Source organism: Alosa alosa, chromosome 13 (assembly GCF_017589495.1).
Source record: "Alosa alosa isolate M-15738 ecotype Scorff River chromosome 13, AALO_Geno_1.1, whole genome shotgun sequence".
Lineage (NCBI taxonomy): Eukaryota > Metazoa > Chordata > Actinopteri > Clupeiformes > Clupeidae > Alosa > Alosa alosa.
In genome coordinates this window covers 913792-934993 of record NC_063201.1, presented here as the reverse complement: position 1 = coordinate 934993, position 21202 = coordinate 913792, and the positions used below count along the sequence as shown (strand labels likewise).

The 21202-nt window shown below is 44.3% G+C and overlaps 2 protein-coding genes and 1 non-coding gene across 3 annotated transcripts; 2 read left to right on the top strand and 1 right to left on the bottom strand.

Annotated features, from left to right (window-relative positions):
* The first annotated feature begins 19 nt into the window (after positions 1–19).
* On the top strand, positions 20–91 carry trnaa-ugc. The gene has a single exon. It is a non-coding gene; the product is annotated as a tRNA-Ala (tRNA).
* Positions 92–3736: 3645 nt separating this feature from the next.
* Positions 3737–8109, bottom strand: LOC125305670 (sialic acid-binding Ig-like lectin 10). The gene is made up of 8 exons (XM_048260577.1): positions 8051–8109; positions 6845–7261; positions 6028–6342; positions 5527–5790; positions 4942–5214; positions 4429–4531; positions 4116–4290; positions 3737–3781 (listed from the first exon to the last, which is right to left on the bottom strand). The coding sequence occupies exons 1-8, from the start codon at positions 8100–8102 to the stop codon at positions 3737–3739; spliced, it is 1644 nt and encodes a 547-aa protein (XP_048116534.1). The 5' UTR covers positions 8103–8109.
* A 1713-nt stretch (positions 8110–9822) lies between these two features.
* Positions 9823–14979, top strand: LOC125306145 (NLR family CARD domain-containing protein 3-like). The gene is made up of 8 exons (XM_048261338.1): positions 9823–9890; positions 10142–10503; positions 10952–11032; positions 11236–11283; positions 11373–13209; positions 13556–13642; positions 13869–14036; positions 14591–14979. The coding sequence occupies exons 2-8, from the start codon at positions 10170–10172 to the stop codon at positions 14889–14891; spliced, it is 2856 nt and encodes a 951-aa protein (XP_048117295.1). The 5' UTR covers positions 9823–9890; positions 10142–10169; the 3' UTR covers positions 14892–14979.
* The last annotated feature ends 6223 nt before the right edge of the window (positions 14980–21202 follow it).

Below are 21202 nucleotides of genomic sequence, written 5' to 3'. Positions count from 1 at the left end.
TAACAATGCATGTCAATCAGGGGATGTAGCTCAGTGGTAGAGCGCATGCTTTGCATGTATGAGGCCCCGGGTTCAATCCCCGGCATCTCCAGAAATGGTTTTAAGGTGTTGTTGGCAAACTGTCCGTGTTATGTATTATCTGTGAAGATCATTTGTTACTTCCTGGTTGAATCGTGTACTAATTGGTTGTTGCAGGTAAACATGACTCAAGCGCTTGCAAGGTAGTTGGGTGTAGGAACTCTGGAATGGAATACAGTAAGCATGTGCTGATGTTTTAATAGAATTGGAAATGTCATGTATAATCAGAAATGCTGCTGAATGATTTATTTGCCACTGGCATTAAGGGCTTCATAACAATGCATCATAATTAGGAATATTATTAACCTATAGCTCCATTGTTGGGGGAAAGAGTATTCTCTACATAATTGTATGCATCATGTAAATTTCAACAGATGCTATTTATTGTTAAACTTGCGATGTGGTCAATTCAGATCTGTAATCAAACCCTCCTATGTATATTGAATTATCTTATATATCTTGAATTTCACCTGGGGATCAATAAAGTATCTATCTATCTATCTATCTATCTATCTATCTGTCTATTGTAGCCTTACTGTTTTATGTTTTCCCCTCTTAAATGTTATGTATGTTATCTCCTCTTAAATGTTATGTATGTTATGTATAATTTCTCCTCTTAAATGTTATGTATTTTTATGTATTTATTTGTTTGGTTTATTTATAACCTGCTTTAATATAACTATTGTACATTTTTAGTTTGTTTCATTGTGATTGTAATCTCGGCATGATTGAAAATGAGGGCTACCTTCAATTAATTTCTGAAAATTCAACAAAGGTTGAATGGATGAATATCAAACAAGAAATGCTCTTTTAAAGTATTTAAGGAATTTCATCAGTCATCCTCAAAAGTAAAGACTGAGCAATACTATAGCATACTACAGGATTTGAAATGATGGTACCCAAATCTATCTCCCAGTGGCTCCTCAGACCCCATGTTTACTAAATAAACTACATAGCTTCCTCACTGATATTAAATCTTGGATGGCCTGCAATTTCCTCCTCTGTCTCCAGCCTCAGCAGTACTCTTGGTCCATTCTCAAAAAATGTGCACTCCGTGGTTAGAAATCTTGGTGTCATGCTGGATAGCTCTCTATAAATTTTAATAAACAAATCAACAGTGTGGTCAGTGGCTTTTATCAACTCAGAGGCAAGAAGCAGACAATATGCACATCTATTACTCTTGTGTGTCTAGGCAAGAAGCAGACAATATGCACATCTATTACTCTTGTGTGTCTAGGCAAGAAGCAGACAATATGCACATCTATTACTCTTGTGTGTCTAGGCAAGAAGCAGACAATATGCACATCTATTACTCTTGTGTGTCTAGGCAAGAAGCAGACAATATGCACATCTATTACTCTTGTGTGTCTAGGCAAGAAGCAGACAATATGCACATCTATTACTCTTGTGTGTCTAGGCAAGAAGCAGACAATATGCACATCTATTACTCTTGTGTGTCTAGGCAAGAAGCAGACAATATGCACATCTATTACTCTTGTGTGTCTAGGCAAGAAGCAGACAATATGCACATCTATTACTCTTGTGTGTCTAGGCAAGAAGCAGACAATATGCACATCTATTACTCTTGTGTGTCTAGGCAAGAAGCAGACAATATGCACATCTATTACTCTTGTGTGTCTAGGCAAGAAGCAGACAATATGCACATCTATTACTCTTGTGTGTCTAGGCAAGAAGCAGACAATATGCACATCTATTACTCTTGTGTGTCTAGGCAAGAAGCAGACAATATGCACATCTATTACTCTTGTGTGTCTAGGCAAGAAGCAGACAATATGCACATCTATTACTCTTGTGTGTCTAGGCAAGAAGCAGACAATATGCACATCTATTACTCTTGTGTGTCTAGGCAAGAAGCAGACAATATGCACATCTATTACTCTTGTGTGTCTAGGCAAGAAGCAGACAATATGCACATCTATTACTCTTGTGTGTCTAGGCAAGAAGCAGACAATATGCACATCTATTACTCTTGTGTGTCTAGGCAAGAAGCAGACAATATGCACATCTATTACTCTTGTGTGTCTAGGCAAGAAGCAGACAATATGCACATCTATTACTCTTGTGTGTCTAGGCAAGAAGCAGACAATATGCACATCTATTACTCTTGTGTGTCTAGGCAAGAAGCAGACAATATGCACATCTATTACTCTTGTGTGTCTAGGCAAGAAGCAGACAATATGCACATCTATTACTCTTGTGTGTCTAGGCAAGAAGCAGACAATATGCACATCTATTACTCTTGTGTGTCTAGGCAAGAAGCAGACAATATGCACATCTATTACTCTTGTGTGTCTAGGCAAGAAGCAGACAATATGCACATCTATTACTCTTGTGTGTCTAGGCAAGAAGCAGACAATATGCACATCTATTACTCTTGTGTGTCTAGGCAAGAAGCAGACAATATGCACATCTATTACTCTTGTGTGTCTAGGCAAGAAGCAGACAATATGCACATCTATTACTCTTGTGTGTCTAGGCAAGAAGCAGACAATATGCACATCTATTACTCTTGTGTGTCTAGGCAAGAAGCAGACAATATGCACATCTATTACTCTTGTGTGTCTAGGCAAGAAGCAGACAATATGCACATCTATTACTCTTGTGTGTCTAGGCAAGAAGCAGACAATATGCACATCTATTACTCTTGTGTGTCTAGGCAAGAAGCAGACAATATGCACATCTATTACTCTTGTGTGTCTAGGCAAGAAGCAGACAATATGCACATCTATTACTCTTGTGTGTCTAGGCAAGAAGCAGACAATATGCACATCTATTACTCTTGTGTGTCTAGGCAAGAAGCAGACAATATGCACATCTATTACTCTTGTGTGTCTAGGCAAGAAGCAGACAATATGCACATCTATTACTCTTGTGTGTCTAGGCAAGAAGCAGACAATATGCACATCTATTACTCTTGTGTGTCTAGGCAAGAAGCAGACAATATGCACATCTATTACTCTTGTGTGTCTAGGCAAGAAGCAGACAATATGCACATCTATTACTCTTGTGTGTCTAGGCAAGAAGCAGACAATATGCACATCTATTACTCTTGTGTGTCTAGGCAAGAAGCAGACAATATGCACATCTATTACTCTTGTGTGTCTAGGCAAGAAGCAGACAATATGCACATCTATTACTCTTGTGTGTCTAGGCAAGAAGCAGACAATATGCACATCTATTACTCTTGTGTGTCTAGGCAAGAAGCAGACAATATGCACATCTATTACTCTTGTGTGTCTAGGCAAGAAGCAGACAATATGCACATCTATTACTCTTGTGTGTCTAGGCAAGAAGCAGACAATATGCACATCTATTACTCTTGTGTGTCTAGGCAAGAAGCAGACAATATGCACATCTATTACTCTTGTGTGTCTAGGCAAGAAGCAGACAATATGCACATCTATTACTCTTGTGTGTCTAGGCAAGAAGCAGACAATATGCACATCTATTACTCTTGTGTGTCTAGGCAAGAAGCAGACAATATGCACATCTATTACTCTTGTGTGTCTAGGCAAGAAGCAGACAATATGCACATCTATTACTCTTGTGTGTCTAGGCAAGAAGCAGACAATATGCACATCTATTACTCTTGTGTGTCTAGGCAAGAAGCAGACAATATGCACATCCTCTTGTGTGTCTAGGCAAGAAGCAGACAATATGCACATCTATTACTCTTGTGTGTCTAGGCAAGAAGCAGACAATATGCACATCTATTACTATTTCAATCAAGAACATATTCAAGGTGAACTGGTGTAAATGATACATAATGTTAATGGAAATGTTAATGTTAATGTTAATGGAAATGTTAATGATGATATATGCTATGTTATTCTCTAGAATATCGACAAAATGAATGTATTATGTGATATGCATTATATTAATAATGATGTGCTTTGGTAACTAGATGAGTCTAATCTGTTTTATTGTTTTCAAGTCATTTAAAATTCATCAATGCATATTTTTACTTTATCTATCATTCAGTTTTCATTAGCACACAGTGTGTTTGCTTTATCTACCTGTTTTGTGCGTACAAAGCATGGCGTGCAGTTTTGATAGACGAGCTGGTAGCTGCCATTCGTGTAGATATGAGTGACTTCAGTGCAGTTGATATACAGGGGCGCATGTTCCTGGTAGATACCCACATCCCCCGGGTACACAGCCTGGGAGCGATGGTTTATCATGGCGCTCCTTCTGTAGAGACATCAAAAAGGTTTCAGCAATAGATCATGGGGATAAACTGTACTATGCATCAAGTCGCTGGTATTATTCCTGCATTTTCTGTTGAAGTTAAACGCAGAGTCATTAGAATGTAAATCACAAGCTCCCTACCGGCCTGCCTGCCTGCGACCGCAACACAGAAACACAGCGGCGACAATGAGGAGGACGGAGAAGGCCATCCCAAGGGCTGCCATCAGCAGCCACAGCAGCGACACTGCCAACACAAGGGGTAGGTCAATTCCTCACGCACAGAGGCAAACACACACACACACACACATGCACATGCACATATACAGCAAACACACACACACACACACACACACACACACACACACACACACACACACACGCACATGCACATATACAGCAAACACACGCACACGCACACGCACACGGACACACGTCAGAAACGTCGAAACAAACAACTGCTTTACACACCCCCCATGGAAGCTGTTGTCATTCAAATATACTATGTTAACAACATACGCAACACATCACAATTGTCCATAGTAGGTATTTTGCATCATCTATTAACATTAACACACAAAGGTACACTGCCATCAATGCGTGTGCCATACTAAACGAGCGAGTAACCCCCCCCCCCCAATTCCATGCAGAACTCACCCTCCACTTCCTGCAACAGAGGGCGTGAGTCGTTCCCATGAGCGTTGTTGGCATAGCACACTACCGATGGAGGCATGTCCACCACACCACCCAACCTGGCAGCCACAGTGCCATTACTGTGGACGAAGACGGAGGTGTTGTAGCCGTGTGACGGAGGGCTGCCATTCACACTCCAGGTGATGGCGGCACGTGGGTTTGAGTCCGCAATACACCTGCAGTAGACTGCAGTGCCATCCCACCTGCATGAAGATTTGCTCAAGATGTGGGGTTTGTCTGGGGAAACAGATAGAAAAGAGATATGATGTGAGAGACTTAAAATCCAGAAAGAGTTGATTAGGCAGAGCAGAGGCAGACAGAATGGAATAACAGAGTGTTGCCTTCGGCCTTCAGTATGCCTCAGGAACACACTGTTGTGGATAAAGCTTCTATTTTCTATAAAGTTTCTATTTACAAATGCTTACATGTAAAAACAGACCTGGCATTGAGTATTTCTTTGTAATTCAAATCAACAGAAGAAATGAAACATATCCGCCCTCCTCGCCCATTCTAAATCTGATCAACTGGTAGTCTGGTACACATGCTCACATTCTACATTGATGGCTGTGGACGGTGACGCTGTCGACCCAAGGCGGCTCTTGGCTGTGCAGATGACACGCGTGTGCCGGGTCACGTTTTCGATGCGGACGGTGAAGGTGTGCAGCGGTAAGAAGCGTGTGCGGCCGTGTTGCGTGTATGACCAGTCGTATTCCTCCACAGGGGGGTCAGCTTTACAGGAGCATTCCAGTAGAGCACTGCCTCCCTCCCGCACCGCTGAGGTGTGAAGCCGGATATGCACATCCTTGGGAGGGACTGCAGGAGAGTTGCATTCGGGAGTCAAAGGCTTCACAGGTTTAATATTTGATAATGCAGAGCAATGTTCAATCTAAAGTTAAGGGTTTGTGTTAACTCATGCTTTGCTGTTGATTTTCAGGATTCCCTGAACATTATTAAATCTACAGAACAATTTCAAGACACATATCATATCAAAGGTTCATATTACACCTATCATGTCAAAGGTTTGTATGCGGTATATCAATCATGTCTTACATTTCACATGAATATCCTTTGCCATGACCACAGGTGCGCCAAGCTTCTGGTAGTGGACCTCACAGCTGATACGGGGCATGAGGTGATAGGAGGCGGTGAAGGAGAGGGATGCCCAGAGAAGAGGCCTCTTGTCTGGGCTCAGGGCCACGCGGGGCTCCCCAAACACACTGCTGTTGTCCGGTCGCCCTCGGACCCATCTCCAGCGGAGCGTAGGGGGCTGGGAGGGGCAGGGGAAGCCCACGGTGCAGTTCAGCACCACCTGCTGACCGTCTGTCACAGACTCAGGGCCAGTCAGCCTGGGCATCTCCGGGAAATCTGCATCCATGATAATGAGAGAGAGAGAGAGGGAGAGAGGGAGAGAGAGGGAGAGAGAGAGAGAGAATAAGGTAGAACAGGGAAATAGAACAGCCATGTTAAGGAACTGCACATCCTCCAAATGGTTTCCTTTCTGGGCAGTTACCTACAGTATGTTTATTATCAAATTCTTTCTGAGAGTAGAATAAAATGTCTCAGCTTAGCATGCAACCTGTTTCAAAAACATTACCAAGTTTTGTTTGAACATAAAATACATGTTTTCCATATTAGAATACTGAAAATAGTAAGCATAAGAAACACTCTTCAGTGAACTGAGTTGATGCCTAAAAGAGGTGAGCTAACATTATTTATATTTCTCCTCTAACAAAGAACTTCTGAAGAACCTCTGAACACTTTTCACTAAACCCTTTCATTCAAATCTTACTGGAGACGTCCATCTGAAACCCTTTCATTCAAAGCTTACTGGAGACGTCCATCTGAAACCCTTTCATTCAAAGCTTACTGGAAACGTCCATCTGAAAGGCCATCTTGCTCCAGTTCTTGTCCCCACGCCTCCTCATCTCCAGCACGTAGTTGCTGGCATCTTTCTGTCTGACCTCCGACACAGTCACCGAACAGTCTCCCTTGGACACGTCCCCCGTCAAAGCCACGCGACCACGAAAGTCCTTGTGGACCCTCAAGGAGGAGGCGTCATCGTCCTCCCCACTGCTGCTGCTGAGGGCCAGGCGAGGCACGGTGGGGAAGAGCGCCCCCATGGGGGTGCTCCAGTGGTACTGCAAGCGCACCTCCACCTCCACGGGCCGCCCCTGGCGCTGGGGGGGGCTGAGGGAACATGGGATGAGCACGCAGGAGCCCGCCAGTGCCGAGACCCTCGCCGGGACCACCAGCGTCAAGGCGCGGACGCCACGCGGGCCACAGACTGGTCAAGAGAGAACAGGTGGGTTGGGAGCATGTAGTAACAGTATAAGAGAGAACAGGTGGGTTGGGAGCATGTTGTAACAGTATAGTGTTGTGGGGTAGTAAGTAAAGTTGCTACATGACTAAAAAAAACATGGAAGGAGTGGTCTTTGAACAAACTTTTAAAACTCTTGAAGGCAATGTTCCTGTCAAGAAGTTGAGTTGAGAGAAAAAACTAAAGGCCCTTTCACAACTCCAGATAAATTAAGAAAAGTGGAAGTGGATGGCAGCTGTCCATAGCTCAGATGGAGCAGTAATAACTCTAAACACCTTTCACATTTTTATGATTTAAGTGCACTTACGCAACTCAAGGCTTATGTTTTTTTGGTTACTTTCAAAAACACAATAGCTTGCATTGTGCATAGTGCTTGTAACCACATTGACATTGACATTTCTTTCATTGCAAGCCCATCAAAAACCCTTCATATGATCTAACTGGATTTATGCCATCTACACTCCACATCTACAACAGTTACGCTTATTTTCAAACAAAGAATCCTGTGCACATTCAATTAGCCTAAAACATGATGCACAAAAACAATTTATAAGATGACAATCAGGGAATATATTCTCTGTTTTTCACACCTAACTTCCTCTGGAGTTACAGTCCATGCATGGGCAAAGCTATGCCATGTATGGCATAGCTTTGCCCATGCATGTACTGTAACTCCAGAGGAGTTACACAACATCACACAATAACGCCATACATTTAAAGGCACTTATTGTAGCTATACATAATAATAGTACTTACCAACTACGAGAGAGAAAAAGAAACAAATCAACTCCTTCAGAGCCATGACCATGTGAGAGACAGACAGACATAGGACAAAATGATGTCACAACAAAAGACAGAAGTGATAGAATTCTGCTTTTTGGTCACAAGGGAAGTGTGTGTGTGTGTGTGTGTGTGTGCGGATGCCCATGCATCTGCCCGTAAGAGTGTTCTGTAAGTGCAAGACTTCATCTGGACTCATTTAGTATTAGTTCTAATGGGCTCTTTACTGTATTGATTTGAACCAAACTGAAAAAATATATATATATTACAGACATCCATAACTTTGAATGCAGTTAAAACTAGATTATAGTGTGTGATAAAATAAACAATCATGCCTAATTTCAGTTCCATGCTACTCCCTACATTACTGAGCACTGCTGATATTGGTGAAGAATTATATCCTAATTAATAAGGTCCCCAAATGGACTTCGCTGCAGGCGTATTTATGATATTGGTGAAGAATTATATCCTAATTAATAAGGTCACCAAATGCACTCTGGGTATTCGCTGCAGCCGAATTTATGATGTTTGGTTTATTCACAGTGTGGTCGCGTTCCGGCAGACCACACAAGAGACATCAGCAGAAATAGTGGAGGTTATGGGTGATTCATTGTCATGCTTTAGTCAGTTTCCTCAACCCCAACCCCCCTCTCTCTTTCTCTACTCTCTCTCTATCTGTCTCTCTCTCTCTCTGTGTTCTTTCAGATCTCAGTCTTCCTTTAACTCACTGTGCTTTAGCTCCAGCAAGCTTTTCAAGACCCTTTCCATTTCAGTATCTCTGTTACCTTATTAGTGACTGCTTTTTCACATTATGACTGTAATTACTCCATTCATGGAATTAAATTATGGGATATCAAATATCTCCTTCAAATGGTTGCTGCTATGTCAGTGGTGGGTGGCAGTGTAATTTTTTCTGCGTATTCTGTGAATAAGAGCCCTTCATTTCCTGATAGACTAAAGGGGTGTCCTTAGGGGTCCCTCCAAAATTACATCTCAGACTGAGTGCACAACAATGGATAATCAAAGAGACAAAACTAATGCAAATGTTCCAACTGACAGAGTACGTCATGCATAATAACAGAAAACACACAAAAAACATTCTATTAGCATTCTACTTAAAGTTTCTTAAAACAAATCTAAAGTGTAGTGTATAGTCATGTTTATCAGTAATGACAAAATAAGAAAAGCAAAAAGCTTTCAACACTTTCTCATTGCTTCTTATAAAACCACATGAGAAATAAATGAAAAGCCTTCAAACAGCAAAATAGGAAATATCAGCATTTTCCTCATCGTTTCTGTCTCAAAGGAATCACAGTGCTCACAGTGTTACAATATAATGACGATTAAAGCAAGAGATTGTAATAAATTGTCATTTTGAATGACATATGAGTGCATCCAGTGGTTAAAGTGGGATTTGGCAGGTGGGGGAACCCTAAAATCCAGTGTCGGTGCAACGGGGGGAAAATGACATGACCCAGCCCCCAAACACACACACACACACACACACACACACACACACACACTTTAAGCACTGAGAATCTCCTAGTCATTTGCCATTTTCTTTGATCCGTCAGTTATGGTCTCTAAGCATCTTTGTTTAATGATCGTCTTACTCTATAGTGCTATAAAACTCATTCAAGTGTTGAGCGACTGCTTGCCTTGAACTCTGGACTATGTTCTCTTTTCAAAGTGATAAACAAGCACTGAAACACTCCCTCTCTCCATTAGCAACTGGGCCAGCTCAGCAGTCGGGAGCAGAGAGCAGAGTTTGGACCGTCGGTGGGACAAAACCCTACAGAGAGTCAAACGTGCTGAGGTAAGAGGTTTGAGGGCACAGTTTGATTCGAAGTGATTATAGCCATTAGAGAAAGGGTTTGACTGTATATGTGTCGTGTGCGTCTGAAGTAAGCAAATGAAAGAAAGAGATTGAAAGAAAGATGAAAGCACCAAACAAATTCCAATTCTCTCCAGTGAGTGATATCATAATACCATAAATGGTTTGCTATGCGTTTCACTTCCAATGCCAATTTTGACGACTATGCTTTTGAACCTGTCTCAAACGTCCAGCCTTTTGAGGTGGTCAGAGTGGGTCAGCATGGCCTCAGCCCAGCAGCTGCTGCAGGCTCAGAGGGACCAGCTCCTGCAGTGGCTCAGCCCCAACCTCGCTCCTCTGCTGCACTGGCTGTGGGACGACGGGGTGTTGACCCGTGGCCAGTACCTGGGCCTGTTGGAGCGCCTGCCCGCTAATGCGGCGGCCGCCACCCTGGAGATGGTGTGCACGAGTGAGGAGGGCAGCCAGGGCTTCCTGAAGGTGCTGGGAGAGGTGCAGGGCTACTACTGCCCCCAGCTGCAGGCTTGGGTGCAACGGAGCTGCCAGTTGGACCGCATCAATGAGGTGGTGCAGGAGAGAACTCCAATCAAAGTTGAGGGTAAGGGCATGTAATGCACACTGTCATAGTTTGCTTGGCTTGTTCAGGTGTGGTGTTTTGAGAACTCCAGTCAAAGTTGAGGGTAGGGGCATGTAATGCACACTGTCATGGTTTGCTTGGCTTGTTCAGGTGTGGTGTTTTGAGAGTCTTGTGGAAGTAAATTGCGTTCAAATTAAGGAGAAAGTTGTAAGCTAATTTCTGCAACTGACTGCTTCTGTTAACTGAAGCTAACTGAAATCATCAAAAGAAAGTGCAATGAAGTTCCACATGTTTGCCATATAGTTTTATGGTGGGTTAATAAAATGTCGTCTTTCAAGTCTAGTCAAAGTCTAAGCTCTATGAGATAGTTTTTTTATATGCTGATATTAATGCAATAAAAATACAGATTCATTGGAGATTTTTAAATTAGCGTTGAATAGGCTTATTGTTTTTCCCTTCTTTTTGACAGAGAAAAAGAAGTCGAAAAATCCATTTGCAAAACTCCTCAAGGGCAAATCGAAAGAGTTCTCTGTAACTCAGGACGCAAAAGGTATTGCTGTGTTGCTTCCGCTGCTTTTTCTCTCTGATATTGTTTTTCACTTCACCTTCCACAAAGTCATGCCACTCTCATAGAGTACTCTATAATGCACTCACACCATATAGCTATTTTGTTCAACAGAGTTTACATAGAGTGTGACCTATATAGTGATATCAAATCTTTCTAAGTGATATTAAATCTTTCTAATTGACCAGAACATCAGATGCATCCACTTCGAAATGTGAAGTCTCCAAACTTAAGAGGTGAGATATCAGAAAGTTTTTAAATGACATATTGGACTAAATATATTGTAATAAGCAGCTGTGACTAATGCAACTCTTTACTCCTGCAGTTCCCATCAGTACACATAAAAACACCCTGCTGAGCCAGACTGAGCGAATGATTTGCTACTCCGAAGGGGGAGGCGAGGCCTCTAACTCACGCTCTCACATCGAGGTCCGCTACACCGACTTGTTTGTGACAGAGGATGACGAGTCCATGGAAAGCAGCCAGCATGAATACTTCAACGCCATGACCCGCCGGGCACGCATCTACGCCCATCAGTTCTGCCACCAGATCCGCCCTCGGCAGCTGCTGGACCCCCCAGAGGCCTCCAGGCGCCCTCCCAAACGCGTCAAGGTCAAGGGGATCGCCGGGATCGGGAAGAGCACGGCAGTGCAGAGGCTCATGTATGAATGGGCGCTGGGGAAGAACCTGAGGGAGTTCACATGCGTTTTTGGCCTCAGCTTCCGTGAGCTGAACCTGATCGATGCTCCAATCAGCCTCCTGGAGCTTCTTGGGACTAGGTTCCAGTACCTGCGAGATGTTCTTCCAGTTCTTCTCGACACGCCCAGCAGTCTACTTTTCATCCTGGATGGACTTGATGAGTTTAAACATCATCTTAACTGGAATGGCACTGACAAGGACATTGGCTTCGACACCAAGGTACCTATATCAGAGCTGATGGTCTCACTGATCAAAGGCAGCCTTTTACCAAAGTCCTCGGTCATTCTGACAACCAGGCCCTCTACAGATGCTCCCAAGAAGTTCTTCCAACGTTGCTGTGTGGTTCTGGGCTTTGAGGAGGACCAAGTGAAGGAGTACGCCCACAAATACTACAGTGACCCACAGGTGGCCGAGAATGTGTACAACTACATCGCAATGAACGACAGTCTGTTTGTCCTCTCCTTCATCCCTCTCTACTGCCACATCATCTGCACCGCCTTATCTGAGTTCTTCTCTGCAAATAGAGAGGAGGACAGCAGACGGTCTCTGGAGGTCAACCCACCCAGGACGGTTAGCGAGGTCTACTATTGCTATCTCGTCACTGCTATAAAGCACCATGCACTGAAAGGCAAAGCCGACCGCAGCACCCCCAAATCGAAAGTCCTTTCTTTGGCTAAGAGACAGCTGACAGCCCTGGGGAGGTTAGCCTATGAGAACATCCTAAAGGGAAACATCTTGTTTGAGCGGAAAGACTTGGAGGAGTTTGGGCTTGAGCCCCAAGAGATAAACAGCACCTTCCTATGTCAAGTCTTAGTGGTCATCGAGGAGGCCACAACAGAGATGTTTTCCTTTTTCCATCTGACCGTGCAAGAATATCTCGCAGCTCTTTATTGTGCAGTAAACCTCTCAAAAGAAGGGGACATCCTTCAGGCTCTGAACTTCTGGTGCTTTGGGGAACTTCCCAGTCCTTCGAGCTACCCACCTCTCATAGGCCACGATCAACAACTCAACCACAAGAACACAGACAATGACAGCAAACCCGAGAAGTCTCTGCAGATGTTTACCCGCTTTTTTATGGGAGCGCTCCGCGCCCGGCTGGAGGGTCAGCTCCAGGGTCTCGCCCAGGACCCCTTTCTAGAGGAAGGTCAGGAGTTTCCTGTCCAGCTGGGTCAGTGGTTCCAGGACCAGCTCAGAGGCAGGACGATGTCCAACGAGGTCGCCCTGAACCTGTTCCACTGCCTGATGGAGCTACACATTCAGGAGGCCACCAGCAGGGCCGCGCCAGAGATCAAGAGGCTGCACCTGTTTAAGATGAAGCTCAGCGTGGTGGACTGTGCGGCCTTGCACTACGTGCTGCAGTTCTCCCCTCACACGCTGGACGAGCTCAACTTGGGCTACTCAAACATCGGGAACAGGGGGCTGAGCCGCCTGAGGCCGATCCTACACCGATGTGAAACACTTTAGTCAGTATCTAATATGTCACCATTTATTTCAATTCATGAGTGTTCTTAAAGCAACACCAAAGATTATTTTTACCTTAAAATAATGTTTCCAAAATCGTTTCAGTTGTTCATCAACTCATAACAGGGTGAACGGCACTTCTGCACTATATACCATTATAATGCCACAGGATGTTTTAAAGGTGCTATAAATAGTTACAATTACTATTACAGTTTGACAAAATACTTTGATGATGCTACAATTTAACCATAAACGTCTCACATTGATGACATTTTGATTCCAAGGATGTGCAAACTAGATCTGTCCAGTTTAGTTCTAATGCAGATTTCTGCTCCCTGTCCCTTTCAGCTTACGCTACAACTGTTTGGACAAGAATGCAGCTATTCTGGAGTCTGACATTTTGAAATCCAGAGATTGCCAGGTGAAGAAACTCTAGTAAGTGGCACTGGCTTTCAAAGGTTGTTTTCAGACCTAAATCCGGTTTACATATAATTAAATTTCTGCGCTTGGGATTAGTATTGAAAACAAAACCATCAGCAACAAATTAATCCTAATATTTATAGTGTGCTGTACTTAGTTGTAATTACAGTGAGAGGATTGGCAGTGTTTAAGTAAAAACCTAAAGGCATAATTCATTTTCATCCCCCTCCTCCCCCCAAAGTATGTGTGGGAACAATCTGGGCCCAGACGGGGTGTTGGAGCTGTGGTCAGCGCTGGAGCAGAACTCCACTGTAGAGGAGCTCTACCTGGACATCACGGGCATCACGGAGAGAGGCACAGAAAACATGGTCAACTGCCTCAGCAAGAACACCTCCCTGAAGACCCTTACGTATGAGAAAAGACCAAGAGGCTCATCAAAACAATACATTAGCTCTGAGGAAATCTCCCTGATGATTTGGCTCATGCTCACGAGTAGCATAACATAGTATTACATCCTGCCCACTAGTGAGAAGTGAGATGTTACACACAGACAAAATATCAGGCTTTGCATATAGGTGTATAGAAGATAACAAATCTAATGCCATAGTGTTTTCCTTCAATACGCAGAAAAAAGATGTTCATGTGTATACATGCTTTTGTTCAAAGCGACTTACACTGACATCAATGGACATCACATTAACATTAAAATGAATAGTTAAAGAAAAGTCATATATTAAAATGAACAGTTAAAAGTCAAGTCATATATTAAAATGAACAGTTTAAAGTAAAGTCATATATTAAAATGAACAGTTTAAAGTCATATATTAAAAATGCAAATAGTCAAATAATAGCAGTGACCATAAACATATAAACTGCAACTCTTAAATAATGCTAATAATCATAGATAAATAATAGATGTTCAGTGTTGTTAAACACAGCAACCCCTCTTTGTCTTTGTTTCAGGATTGCTGGCAATGACATTGGAGCGGCTGGGAGGTCAAGGGTCAAGGAGCTGAGACGCCACTGCCCCAGCCTGCGCATCATCGGCAACTTTGTGGACGACCTGGGGCTGCTGCAGGCCTATCTGGACTGGGTGCAGGAGATCCGGGAGGACCCCGACCAGATGAACGCGGTGAAGAACGCTGACGCCCTGCAGTCGGTCCTGAAGGGACTCAGGGTGGCCGACACCCATGGAGAGGGAGAGAACGCCATCAAAGCCAAGGAGCTGGAGGCCCAGATCCTTCAGCTCCTGCAAGCCAACTGATGGTTCAAAGTTCCAAGTTCAAAGTCTGCTTTATTGTCAATTTCTACACATGCCAAGACATACAAAGAGATCGAAATTATGTTTCTCACTATCCCACGGTGGAGACAAGACATATTTTACCAATTAAGTCCACAGACAAACATAACATTCAAGTAAACAATAAAAAGTAAATAAGAAGGCACATACAATGAAGAAATTAGAGCAGCAAAATTGAGTTGAAATTGTGCAATTGTGCAAAGACAGTCAACGTAATAGTGCAAAAGTCAGGCCAATAAATGGCTGAGGTAGTTCTGTTTGACCTAAGTAAGCAAGTGGCATAGTGGTGCAAGTTATGTAAGAGCAGCAGAAGTGTGTTGTGTTTTCAGGACAACAGGACAACAACAACAAGTTGCAAAGTGTGCAAGTGTACAAGTGGAGTAGTGCAAGGCAGCCGTTGTGGGTCCAAAGTCCAGGATGTTATGTAGCTGAGGGTGGAGGGGGGAGAGAGTTCAGCATCCTAACAGCCTGGTGTATGAAGCTGTTGGTGAGTCTGGTGGTGCGGGAGCGCAGGCTTCTGTACCTCTTCCCAGAGGGCAGTAGATCAAACAAATTGTGAGCGGGGTGACTTGCATCACTCACAATTGTGGTCGCCTTGCGGGTGAGGTGGGTGGTGTAAATGTCTTTCAGGGAGGGGAGTGAAGCACCAATAATTCATGGTGACCAGCATGGACTGATCAATACATCAGCTACAGTGCTACAGTGCTGCAGTGCAGTGAAGCTATGGTTGTCCTTATGTAAGCTTCTCTCATCTTCACAAAGGAACTCTGGATCTCATTCATAGTGACCATTAGGTCCTTAGTTGTCTGACCAAGGCCCTGCCTGATTACTCAGTTTGGCTGAGCGGCCAGATCTAGGAAGACTGTTGGTTGTTCCAAACGTTTCCATTTGAGAATGAAGGAGGCTATACCGTGCTGTCCCCAGATCTGTCTTGACACAATCCTGTCTCGCAGGTCTACAGACAATTTGTGCGACCTTGTGGCTTGGTTTTCACTCTGACATACACCATCAACAGTAAGACACAGACAGATGTGTGCCTCTCCTAATAATGTCCAAATAATTCATATAGGCACAGGTGGACTCCAATCAAGTTGTAGAAGCATCTCTAGGACCACTGATGGAAGTAGGATGCGCCAGAGCTCAATTGCAAGAGTCATAATAAAGGGTCTGAGTACTTATACTATAAATGGGATATTTCATTATATATTTTTTTATGTAAAATTTACAAAACAGTCTAAACACCTGCTTATGGAGTATTGGAATTGTGTGTAGATTGATGAGAAAAAAATTAATTGAATCCATTTTAAGATGAGTCTGAAATAACAAAATGTGGAAAACTTGAAAGGGTCTAAAAACTTTCCAGTTGCACAGTCGGCCTAGTATGAATTAATCTTATTTATATAAAAGGTCTTTTTCAGGGGCGTTATTATGGGGTGGACAGGGGGGATGTGTCTTCCTCAACTTTGAAAACGGTGGTGTTTATCCCCCCCAACATTGTCATCTAAAATATGAACAATTGCCAGGGTGAGAGACAAATCATTTCTAACTACTGACCAATGATTCTAGCGGCGGGCTACGCGTGCAACAGGAAAGCAGATAGAAAGCACTGAAACAAATCTACAACACACACACAGTTTTCATATGCACGGGAGAGAGGTATTACATGATTGTTGGTTTCTTGTGGTAGCTTGCTAATCACTGAAGACAAACATAGTTATGGATATAATGAACATTCTGAAAACGAAAGGAACTGGCTACTCGGAAGGCACAGCAAAGAAATAATATTCAAACAGCAATATCATGCGCTTTTTAGCATTTAGCTTTAATCAGCCCGGCCCTAACGCCACCGGCCCAAGGGAAATTTGTGAATTCTCCCGACTCTCCCGATGACCACTCTACTATTGCATTAAGCTGGTCGTTTTTTAACACTATGATCATTAATATGCAAGGCATAGCAACATGTTTTATGTCCATCTCCCTTGTGAGTTAAATGTTTTCATGCCGATGTCTGGATATGTGAGGTAACAGATCATGCATGTGTGTTGTAGGCATAGGCCCTATTCTCTGACTGAAAGTGTGCAGAAATTGCGCATTTACCTAATGGTATTTTTCTTTTTTTTTTGGTCTTTGGTCAAATTGATGGTATTAAAACTACATCACAAATAAATGCTGTGCTAGATAGTATGGAGAAGACTGTATTGACATCTAACAAGCCATTTCTTTTTTTGAATTGCAACCCTTTTCAATTGGAGCTTTGCTTTGCTTTCTGCTTGCTAATGAGATGTAAGTTGTATAATCATACTTTCACATTTTTAGGGTTTTACTGCTGCTGTTAGCTTTAGATGTATTTGGTGTGTGTGGTGAGGATCTTAACAAACATCAATATGAGTTGCATCTCTCACCACTATTGTGACACTAATGAACACACAATGTTAATTTGGTACAGTAGACTGAAAAGTTTAGTCTGTGCTTTTCTGCCTTTCTGACTTTCACAAGCTTGCACGCAAGCTATTATTACTACAAGGGTTGTGTCTTACTTTGACATTGTCCACATTTGAGTAAACATGTTTATCCACTGAAACACAACAACATATCACTACAAACAATTGATTAATGTGGGTGTACCTACAGAAACCTCCTTCTCCATGGGCTTGTGGAACTGTCAATCCGCAGTCAACAAAACTGACTTTTTTTCCCACACTATCCCACACCCCTCGCCCATCTGGACAAGGAGGTGGGACGGGCCTGCTGATCTCCAACAAATGGAAATTCACCCCGCTACTGCCTTCAATCAAATATGTCTCATTCGAATTCCATGCCATCACAGTGATCGGCCCAGCAAAACTCTACGTGCTGGTCATCTACCTAGGCGACTTTATGGACGAGCTGGACACTCTGCTGTCCTCCATCCCTGAGCATGACTGTCCGCTTCTTGTTCTCAGCGATATGAACATCCACTTAGATGCCCTAGGCGCAGCTGACTTTTTGGCCCTGATCCACTCCTTTGACCTCAAACTGGTTCAAAGCCCACCGACTCACAAAGCTGGCAAAGAGCTTGACTTGATCTTCACTCGGAACTGCAGCACAGACACCCTCATGGTGACGCCTCTCCATCTTTCTGACCACTTCTTCATCCAGTTCAACGTCAGCCTGACAGAACAGCCTCCGGCTCCTCAGCCGATGGTCACGTTCCGCCACAACATCCAGAACCTGTCTCCAACGCACTTTTCCTCTGTGGTTGCCTCCGGTCTACCTCCACTCAACACCTTCTCCTCTCTGGAGGTTAATGAGGCCATAGACTCGCTCTGCTCCACACTGAGCTTGAGTCTAGACGAGCTGTGCCCTCTTACCACAAGGCCAGCTCGATCCAAACACTCTCATCCATGGCTAAATGATACCCTCCGATCGCAACGCACCAAACTCAGAGCCGCGGAGAGGAAATGGCACAAATCCAAACTAACTGATGACCTCAAAAACTACCAGACACTCCTGACCTCCTTCTCAGCCAGCATCACTGCTGCTAAGACGGCTTTCTACAATGACAAAATCAACAGCTACAGACACTTCGAAAACTTTTTTCTCAACCTTCAAATCGCTACTCAACCCTCAGCTGCCTCCTCCTCCATCCTGCCTTACTGCAGATACCCTCGCCTCATTTTTTTACAAACAAAGTGGCGGCAATCAGCAGTCAATTCTCTACATGCCCACTCAACGATCTGACTCAGATACCGCGACTCCTACAACCTCTAGGGACTGCTGGATCATCTTTTTTCAGCATTCACCTCTCTCTCGAGTGAAGTATCTATACTCCTGACATGCAGCCGTCCTACCACATGCTCGCTGGACCCTATCCCTACGAGCCTACTTCAGTCCATCAGCCCGACCATCGCTCCAGCTATCACACATGTGATCAATGCCTCGCTAACCTCCGGCACATTTCCAACAGCGTTCAAAATGGTCCGGGTAACACCGTTACTTAAGAAAGCTTCTCTCAACCCTACTCAAGTCGAGAACTACCGCCCTGTCTCACTCCTGCCTTTCCTATCCAAAGGCATTGAACGAGCAGTCTCCAAACAGGTCTCTGACTTCCTTTCACAGAACAAACTTCTGGATCCAAATCAGTCTGGGTTCAAAAGTGGCCACTCTACAGAACGGCTCTGCTGTCTGTAACAGAAGCCTTAAAAGAAGCCAGGGCGACCGCTCGGTCATCAGTACTTATTCTGCTTGACTTATCGGCTGCCTTTGACACGGTTAATCACCGCATCCTTCTCTCTATACTCGCTAAGATGGGAATCTCCGGTTCTGCTCTCTCCTGGTTTGAATCCTACCTCACAGGGCCTTCGTTTAACGTATCATGGCTTGGTCAGCTATCTGCACCTCACCATCTCACCACAGGGGTCCCCAGGGCTCAGTGCTGGGCCCCTTCTCTTTGCTATCTACACCACCTCCTTGGGACAGATTATCCGTTCGCATGGCTTCTCATACCACTGCTATGCAGACGACACACAGCTCTATCTGTCCTTTCCACCTGATGACCCCTTGGTTTCAGCACGGATCTCGGATTGCCTCTCAGACATAGCTACATGGATGAAGGCACACCACCTCCAGCTGAACCTCTCAAAGACTGAACTGCTGGTCCTCCCAGCTAAACCTACCATACACCACGACATCAACATCAAATTTGACTCCCTGTCTGTTTCACCTACCAGGACTGCAAGAAATCTAGGAGTTGTTCTTGACAACCAACTAAACTTCTCAGATCATGTTGCCTCATTAACCGGGTCATGCCCCGTTTAGCACTCTACAACTTACGGAAAATCAGGACTTACTTGACTCAAGATGCTACCCAACTTCTGGTTCAGGCAATAGTCATCTCACGACTCGACTACTGCAACGCCCTCCTGACAGGTCTCCCAGCCTGCGCAGTGAAACCACTTCAGATGATCCAGAACGCGGCGGCTCGCCTGGTCTACAACCAACTCAAAAGGGCACATGTTACCCCGCTGCTCATCCAGCTACACTGGCTACCTATGGCGGCCCGCATCAAATTCAAGGCTCTAAACGCTTGCCTACAAAGTAGTCTCGGTTCTGCTCTCACCTACTTGAATGCCCTCATACAGACATACGCTACCTCCAGACCGCTGCGCCCTCAGACCGAACGACGTCTAGCTCTACCACCACCCGTACGCTCAGGCCAATCCAAACTTTTCTCATCTGTTGTTCCTCGTTGGTGGAACACACTGCCAGTTCCTACAAGGGCAGGGACATCCCTCTCCATTTTCAAAAAACTCCTGAAGACCCAGCTCTTTAGAGAACATCTCCTCTCATAGCCTCAACACTTACAACAAGTCTTGCTGATCCTAACACTCACCAGCCGTCTTAACCCTCTAGGCGCCACAGTCGACTTTAGTCGACAAGATGCGGTACTGAATAAAACGGCCGATTTAGTCAAATAGCTGCAGTGAATCAGTGCGTGCGATACCGGAGCTAGTGTGCGTGTGAGCTATTTTATCAGAGCGATATTGTCAACGTCAGCGAGTATTTGCATTAGATTATCGTCTAATGGCATCAAAAAAGTTTCCCTGAAATGAAGTGTTGGGTCTTCTATTCGTGGACCCTGATTCTGAAGGGGAGTATCTGCCTTCAGAAAATGACGGTGATTCGTTTAGTGAGGCTTCAGATGCGTCCCTGCCTTGCAATGATGCAGCTGGACAAAGTGAGAGTTTACTCCATAGTTTAGCTTACACCAAGCACAAACGTTGAATCGTTTGCCCAATGTCACTGGTGGGAATAATGTTTCACGGGTTCGGAGTGTTCATCGGGAAGTTAGCAGGGTGTTAGTGGTGTGGCGAACGAGGCTGGAGGTAGCCTTATGTCCATGTAGCGCTAGCTTCTGTCTTATGAACGTGTGCCTCTCCACAATCGCGGCGACAGTAACGTGGTGGAGCCTTTGTCTAATGCCACTGGGTATGTTAGACGAGGTCGAAGTGCTCATAGGACAGTTAGGGGGGAACGTAGAGGCAGTGTGGGGAGTCGCAATGAGAATGACAGTAGGCCTAGTCCGAGCTGCGCAAATTCTCTCCCACTTTCGCCAGCCTTGAGGCAGATCTGGCCATGCTGCTCACATGGTGGAGGTGGTGACACGCTCTCTCCCTCTCCCACACACACACATTAGGTCATGCAAAGTCTATCACAAGACGATGGGAATGCCAGCCCTGTATGGATAGGGATAGGGAGTCAGGATAGGTAGGGGCAAAAGGCCTGCTACATAAAAA

Bases quoted from the DNA above. Each gene is read 5' to 3' on its own strand.
- LOC125305670 (XM_048260577.1), bottom strand. From the start codon at position 8,102: ATGGTCATGGCTCTGAAGGAGTTGATTTGTTTCTTTTTCTCTCTCGTA. The intron at 5,215-5,526 runs GTGAGCATGTGT...CTGTTTCCCCAG, and splicing joins CACAGCCATCAATGTAGAAT to ACAAACCCCACATCTTGAGC. The intron at 4,532-4,941 runs GTGAGTTCTGCA...TTGTGTTGGCAG, and splicing joins TCTGTTGCAGGAAGTGGAGG to TGTCGCTGCTGTGGCTGCTG.
- LOC125306145 (XM_048261338.1), top strand. From the start codon at position 10,170: ATGGCCTCAGCCCAGCAGCTGCTGCAGGCTCAGAGGGACCAGCTCCTG. The intron at 11,284-11,372 runs GTGAGATATCAG...TTACTCCTGCAG, and splicing joins GAAGTCTCCAAACTTAAGAG to TTCCCATCAGTACACATAAA. The intron at 13,643-13,868 runs GTAAGTGGCACT...CTCCCCCCAAAG, and splicing joins TGCCAGGTGAAGAAACTCTA to TATGTGTGGGAACAATCTGG.